Below are 8016 nucleotides of genomic sequence, written 5' to 3'. Positions count from 1 at the left end.
AGTATCAGTTAACCAATCATAGCGTAGGAGGCGGGACTTGTTGTCAAAAAGTGGGTGGGTACAAAGAGTTAGCTTCAGGAAGGAACAATAACAGCATTGTTGTTCTTTGTGTTATTATAATTCAGAGCGGATTCTCGTCTCGGAGGAGTATTTCAGACAGGTTGGTCATTACAGAACATTATGATTGAGCTTGTGGTGGTAGTGTTAAAGTGCATTTCTAAATGCCGTCCATGTGTGTCCTTTGTACAGAGCAGAGATGAGCTCAGAGCTGCCAATTCTGCTGGAGACCATCAACTTCTCTGCAGAGAAACACCGAAATCAACGCCGCAAAGATCCTGATGCGACCCCATACATCAACCATCCCATAGGTACCAAACACACCGACACTGAGCCACTGTTTCGACACCAATCTCACATATGGTGACTTCTGAGATTGAGATGATCTGTAAAAACCCTGATACACTTTCACAGGAGTGGCAAGGATCCTCAGTCATGAAGGTGGAATCACAGATATTGAAGTTTTGCAGGTGAGTCCATAATGTCCCAAAACACCAAAATATGGATTTCAGATTGGGGCCCCGTGGGGTATTGGGGCCCCGTGGGGTATTGTATTCGGCCCCATGGGGATATTCTGCTCCACTACAGGGCAACTCCACGGGTAACTGACGCAACATTCAGAGGGTTTAAAATGGGACTCCCTAAAGTGAATGACGCATGAAATGGAATGACAGCTAGTGATTTGAACAATAAATGGTCCCTTGTCATTCAGATTCTTATAAATGGAATAACGATTGAAATGTAGGTGGAATGACATGCTTTCAGCTCATGAAATGGAATGACATTGTTTCTAAGTGGAATGACATACTTTTAGGTTATGTTATCAGTGATATCACCTTTTACAAATGGAATGACAGCGTTTCCAGGTGGAATGACATACTTTAAGCTAATGTTATCAGTGATATCCCCTTGTACAAATGGAATGACAGTGTTTTTAGGTGGAATGACATACTTTGAGGCAATGTTATCAGTGATATCACCTATAACCTAACCCTAGAAACAATGTCATTCCATTTGTTAATTTGATATCACTGATAACATTGCCTCAAAGTATGTCATTCCACCTAGAAACCTCATCTCATCTCATTATCTCTAGCCGCTTTATCCTTCTACAGGGTCGCAGGCAAGCTGGAGCCTATCCCAGCTGACTACGGGCGAAAGGCGGGGTACACCCTGGACAAGTCGCCAGGTCATCACAGGACACATAGACACAGACAACCATTCACACTCACATTCACACCTACGGTCAATTTAGAGTCACCAGTTAACCTAACCTGCATGTCTTTGGACTGTGGGGGAAACCGGAGCACCCGGAGAAAACCCACGCGGACACGGGGAGAACATGCAAACTCCACACAGAAAGGCCCTCACCGGCCCCGGGGCTCGAACCCAGGACCTTCTTGTTGTGAGGCGACAGCACTAACCACTACACCACCGTGCCGCCCCTAGAAACCTTATCATTCCATTTGTAAAAGGTGATCTCACTGACAACATTAGCTCAAAGTAAGTCAATACATATAGAAACCCTGTCATTCCATTTGTAAAAGCTGATATCCCACCAAGCACCCACTTATCTTATCCTAGGGAGGTCTAAAACTAAAGATTTCAATCGTTATTCCATTTGTAAGAATCTGAATGACAAGGGACCATTTATTGTTCAAATTTACTACCTGTCATTCGTCATTCCATTTCATGCGTCATTCACTTTAGGGAGTCATTTTAAACTGTGTGGCTATTATAGAAAGAGCAAACTCAAACAAATGCATGATAACCCAAGGCCCAAAGGCTATCTTGGACAACACAGAGTTTTTCCCAGATATAAATAATTTTAGTGGCATGCAGATAACATTAGTAACCGACACAACTTTGAGAATTCAACAACTGTGAACACACAAGTACAAACGGCAATTTCTGTGAAACTTGTTGCAATTTTATTAACATTTTTTTTCCAACTTTGCTTTTAGCATGCCATAGTATACAATGAAAGAAGTAAACTATTTCGAACTGACCATTGAGATCATCGGCGGCATGGTGGTGTAGTGGTTAGCGCTGTCGCCTCACAGCAAGAAGGTCCGGGTTCGAGCCCCGTAGCCGGCGAGGGCCTTTCTGTATGGAGTTTGCATGTTCTCCCCGTGTCCGCGTGGGTTTCCTCCGGGTGCTCCGGTTTCCCCCACAGTCCAAAGACATGCAGGTTAGGTTAACTGGTGACTCTAAATTGACCGTAGGTGTGAATGGTTGTCTGTGTCTATGTGTCAGCCCTGTGATGACCTGGCGACTTGTCCAGGGTGTACCCCGCCTTTCACCCATAGTCAGCTGGGATAGGCTCCAGCTTGCCTGCGACCCTGTAGAACAGGATAAAGCGGCTAGAGATAATGAGATGAGTTGAGATAATGGAATGTACAGTAACTCACGCAACATTCTTGGTAACTGACGCAACACTTACAAATTTACATATATGATTTGATGTACAGAGAGAGAGAGATGAAATGTGGTAATTTTCTCTTTCTTAGTCATAATATCAGTCAGTGAATAAAGCTACTTGTTAGATCTAAAAGACCCCAAAGCTGTGATAATTACTCAGTGGAATCAGTTTTTTCATGGAAATGTAAAGAATAAGGTCCATTTGATATAAAACACAGTTTAACTTACCTGGTGAGGACTTTTGACAGTAGTTTGAGTGCTTCTTTGCGTCTGTTAGTTTTGGGTTTAAAGTATGTGCTTGGATCTGCTAATTTCAAAATGGCCACCAGTCATGTGACGAGTTCAGCACAAAAATATTGACTGCAGTGAATGAACCAATCATTCCTAATAATAACCCAATCAAATTTAACACCATATATACAAAATGAATTTTCACCCAAAGGTATGTTGGCCATTTCGTGGAATTGCCCTACAATGAAAATGCATGGAAGTTATCACCAGCATGTCAGACGTTGTTACATAACTGAACCCAGTAAAATGGAACAGAAATTGAAAGTTGGACTCTTCTCCTAGGGATTATTGCCCCACACCTGTGTGGAGTCGGTTCCGCTATAAAAACATTGACTTGTTGGAGAATTCTTGTACTTTTTATCTGGATTTGATGCCAGCTAATTTGTAATTGGGGCAGCATAGTGGTTAGCAAGAAGGTTCTGGGTTTGAGCCCAGTGGCTGAAGGGGGCCTTTCTGTCTGCATTTCTGCTGCGATTCTGGCCAAGTCAACCAAACATGGTTCACCTGAAGCCCAGATTGGGTTCAGCAGCGACAACGATGACGAATTCGTAATTATGTTGGTTTGTTTTACAACCCCGATTCCAAAAAAGTTGGGACAAAGTACAAATTGTAAATAAAAATGGAATGCAATAATTTACAAATCTCAAAAACTGATATTGTATTCGCTATAGAACATAGACAACATATCAAATGTCGAAAGTGAGACATTTTGAAATTGCATGCAAAAATATTGGCTCATTTGAAATTTCATGACAGCAACACATCTCAAAAAAGTTGGGACAGGGGCAATAAGAGGCTGGAAAAGTTAAAGGTACAAAAAAGGAACAGCTGGAGGACCAAATTGCAACTCATTAGTTCAATTGGCAATAGGTCATTAACATGACTGGGTATAAAAAGAGCATCTTGGAGTGGCAGCGGCTCTCAGAAGTAAAGATGGGAAGAGGATCACCAATCCCCCTAATTCTGCGCCGACAAATAGTGGAGCAATATCAGAAAGGAGTTCGACAGTGTAAAATTGCAAAGAGTTTGAACATATCATCATCTACAGTGCATAAGATCATCAAAAGGTTCAGAGAATCTGGAAGAATCTCTGTGCGTAAGGGTCAAGGCCGGAAAACCATACTGGGTGCCCGTGATCTTCGGGCCCTTAGACGGCACTGCATCACATACAGGCATGCTTCTGTATTGGAAATCACAAAATGGGCTCAGGAATATTTCCAGAGAACATTATCTGTGAACACAATTCACCGTGCCATCCGCCGTTGCCAGCTAAAACTCCTATAGTTCAAAGAAGAAGCCGTATCTAAACACGATCCAGAAGCGCAGACGTCTTCTCTGGGCCAAGGCTCATTTAAAATGGACTGTGGCAAAGTGGAAAACTGTTCTGTGGTCAGACAAATCAAAATTTGAAGTTCTTTATGGAAATCAGGGATGCCGTGTCATTCGGACTAAAGAGGAGAAGGACGACCCGAGTTGTTATCAGCGCTCAGTTCAGAAGCCTGCGTCTCTGATGGTATGGGGTTGCATTAGTGCGTGTGGCATGGGCAGCTTGCACATCTGGAAAGACACCATCAATGCTGAAAGGTATATCCAGGTTCTAGAGCAACATATGCTCCCATCCAGACGACGTCTCTTTCAGGGAAGACCTTGCATTTTCCAACATGACAATGCCAAACCACATACTGCATCAATTACAGCATCATGGCTGCGTAGAAGAAGGGTCCGGGTACTGAACTGGCCAGACTGCAGTCCAGATCTTTCACCCATAGAAAACATTTGGTGCATCATAAAACGGAAGATACGACAAAAAAGACCTAAGACAGTTGAGCAGCTAGAATCCTACGTTAGACAAGAATGGGTTAACATTCCTATCCCTAAACTTGAGCAACTTGTCTCCTCAGTCCCCAGACGTTTACAGACTGTTGTAAAGAGAAAAGGGGATGTCTCACAGTGGTAAACATGGCCTTGTCCCAACTTTTTTGAGATGTTGTTGTCATGAAATTTAAAATCACCTAATTTTTCTCTTTAAATGATACATTTTCTCAGTTTAAACATTTGATATGTCATCTATGTTCTATTCTGAATAAAATATGGAATTTTGAAACTTCCACATCATTGCATTCCGTTTTTATTTACAATTTGTTCTTTGTCCCAACTTTTTTGGAATCGGGGTTGTATTACACTGTTAATAAAGTTCTTCTTTATACCATACAATTAAAAAAAAAAAAAAAAAGTTATACCCTCCTTTGCCCGATACAGTATTGTGGCAATTTATACAACAGTGCTATTGAATTCTTGATTCTGATTGGTCAGAAGGTGTGGATTAATTTCCTGTAACAGCAGCTCTGTTAAAAGGCAAATCGCAGGTTTCTATTAATGCCATTCTATAGTAACAGCTAATACTGGGACTTGTATTGCAGACATGCTATGTAAACATATAAGTGTGTGCAGTCATTTGATATAGTGCCATTTTCTGTGAGGAGACTTTTTTTTTCGCATTGTTGAAAGGAGTCTCCAGTGTCAGCGCTTTGTAACAATTTTATTTTATTTTTAAACAGTTAGAGGTTTCTTTTATGCTGGGCTCAGACCACACAAGTTCAGATAAATCTTGACACTATTTTTTCATCGCCTGCAAATTTCCAGCATCAGGTGACTTAATCGAAGAACAGTGTTGTGGTGTCTGGGACACCCGACGAAAAGTCTAGCGTGTCTGAATTATTATTATTATTTTTTTTTTTGTATTTTCTCACCAAGTTTGACAATTCCTACAGCGTGTTCATTGACGTTCCTTCTGTGGCCATGATTAACAATTTCTTGACCTTCTTTCCCAACAACACGCAAAGATGTGCATGATGGTTGGTCAGGGTCAACCGTGTAGTGTTGCCAGTCTCCCGATCAAGACACGGCAAGAATTTGTGACACTATGATCACCTAATCTGACATGGTGACCATCGTTAAAGACAAAAATATTGTGTAGTTTGATTCCAGCTTTCAATAGAGGGCTTTACACTTCCTGGTAACATGATTTATTTTTTTTTTCACCCTTTTACTTCAAGAGAGAAAAAAAAAGAGACTGGTTCAGGAATGATTGTTTATAGCTGATATAAAAGATAACAGTGAAGTCATTTGTTCAGACATTCCACAGCATTAAACATGTCTATAAACTGATTAAGTGTGACACAGTACTGTCATTCATTATAATTAAGTTTAATTTTTTAATAATGTTGTTATTCCTTGCTTGATGGAGATTAGTGTGCAAATTAATTTTCACCAAAGTCATGTGAGATACATTGAAGTAAAATGATGATCATCTCTCGTCTGGCAAAAACCTGATATTATTTTACACAAAGGTGGTGGAAAAGAAATTCTTGAAAAATCTGTACAAATATCCCATCCATCATACCCGTGATTAGTGTTATTGATGTTAATGTCTCTGATAAAATTGTCTAATTGCAGCGAGCTCCTTTCTTCCGTAATTCAGGCAGCGCTGCTTCATGACACTGTCGAAGACACAGACACGACTTTTGAAGAACTGGAAGCTGTGTTTGGAAATAAAGTGGCTAGGATTGTCAGGGAAGTGACTGATGACAAAACACTACCTAAACAGGAAAGAAAACTGCAGCAGGTAAATCACGCACCCCACTGCAGCCACCAAGCCAAACTTGTCAAACTGGCTGACAAGCTGTACAACCTACGCGACCTCAACCGCTGCACTCCTGTAGGTGTGTTATGTTCTGCTGTTTAGACTTTTATTTATTTTTTTCTCATGATGAGGAACAGAGGCCCAGTCTGTGTGTTTATTTCATGCAAATATGTCACCTTGTGTTTTACTGACAGGCTGGACAATGGAGCGTGTTCAGGAGTATTTTGTGTGGGCAGCTCAGGTAGTGAAAGGGCTTCGTGGAACCAACGCTGCACTTGAGGAAAAGCTGCTACAGCTCTTCAAGGAGAGAGCTGTGGACATGTGGTGGTGATGATGATGATCAATAACCTTTTCACCTGGGGCAGCTTTTCTATTGCTGTAAACACTCAAGGATTAAGTGTCTCTCTCTGGGTTTTTGTTTTTGGGGTTTTTTTGGTAAATATTCTTTCCATAATATTTATGGATCAGACATTGCATTTTTATGGATTATAGATGATTATTCTTTTTTTTTTAAATTAAATTAATACACTCATCAGATGAATGCATTATTATCTGACACAGAGAAAAATAATAAAGTGTATATCTTCCTCTAGTAATGTACGAACACAGACTGGATACATGTATAAGCAAAATTTTTGAATAATGGTTATTTTAGGCCCAGTAGAGTTATACCTAAAGTACTGATGACTGGAAAGAATGAAGACTACTAAAATGATTTGTGCCATTTTATTAAAGTGATGTTCATATTGGGGCGGCACAGTGGTGTAGTGGTTAGCGCTGTCGCCTCACAGCAAGAAGGTCCGGGTTCGAGTCCCGTGGCCGGCGAGGGCCTTTCTGTGTGGAGTTTGCATGTTCTCCCCGTGTCCGCGTGGGTTTCCTCCGGGTGCTCCGGTTTCCCCCACAGTCCAAAGACATGCAGGTTAGGTTAACTGGTGGCTCTAAATTGACCGTAGGTGTGAATGTGAGTGTGAATGGTTGTCTGTGTCTATGTGTCGGCCCTGTGATGACCTGGCGACTTGTCCAGGGTGTACCCCGCCTTTCGCCCGTAGTCAGCTGGGATAGGCTCCAGCTTGCCTGCGACCCTGTAGAACAGGATAAAGCGGCTAGAGATGATGAGATGATCATACTGGGTGGCATGGTACCACATTGGGTAGTGTTGCCTCATGGCTTGAGGAGTCTCCAAGTTGATCTTGAGCTTACTGAGTGTGTGAAGTTTATCATATTCTCACCACGTCTGTGTGGGTTTTCTCCTACATCCTAAAAATGGCAGAAAGTGACAAATAATACTCTAAATTTCCCCAGTGTATGTGTGTGTGTGTACACATGGTGCACCCTGGACTGTGATGGACTGACATGCTCTTAAAGCTGTACTCTCGCCTCGTGCCCGGTGCTCCTGGGATATTGCTCCGGCTCCACCACAGCCCTGACTTGGATAAAGCAGTCACTGAAGATGAATTAATAAATAATTTGCTCTCAATTACATGAATGAAGTGTAAAAATATCATTAGGTGTTTTTCACAAGCTGTAAAATGGAATACAAATTTTAAATCACTTGAGTTTCCTGAATAAAAAGTTGACAACCCAGTCTACAATGAGGAACTTTA

At 41.5% G+C, this 8016-nt stretch overlaps 1 protein-coding gene across 1 annotated transcript; it reads left to right on the top strand.

The window, feature by feature from the left end:
* The first annotated feature begins 39 nt into the window (after window positions 1-39).
* On the top strand, window positions 40-7996 carry hddc3 (HD domain containing 3). Its single transcript, XM_060911652.1, has 5 exons — window positions 40-160; window positions 250-368; window positions 472-527; window positions 6251-6491; window positions 6607-7996. Exons 2-5 carry the CDS (start codon window positions 257-259, stop codon window positions 6741-6743), a joined length of 546 nt encoding a protein of 181 aa, XP_060767635.1. The 5' UTR covers window positions 40-160; window positions 250-256; the 3' UTR covers window positions 6744-7996.
* The last annotated feature ends 20 nt before the right edge of the window (window positions 7997-8016 follow it).

This window comes from Neoarius graeffei, chromosome 27 (assembly GCF_027579695.1).
Source record: "Neoarius graeffei isolate fNeoGra1 chromosome 27, fNeoGra1.pri, whole genome shotgun sequence".
Taxonomy (NCBI): domain Eukaryota; kingdom Metazoa; phylum Chordata; class Actinopteri; order Siluriformes; family Ariidae; genus Neoarius; species Neoarius graeffei.
The sequence above is the reverse complement of the archived record's forward strand: the minus strand, read 5'-3'. Positions and strand labels throughout refer to the sequence as shown.

Coding starts and splice junctions, on each gene's coding strand:
- hddc3 (XM_060911652.1), top strand. CDS start 257: ATGAGCTCAGAGCTGCCAATTCTGCTGGAGACCATCAACTTCTCTGCA. Junction 528..6,250: donor CAGATATTGAAGTTTTGCAG/GTGAGTCCATAA, acceptor TCCGTAATTCAG/GCAGCGCTGCTTCATGACAC. Junction 6,492..6,606: donor CAACCGCTGCACTCCTGTAG/GTGTGTTATGTT, acceptor TTTTACTGACAG/GCTGGACAATGGAGCGTGTT.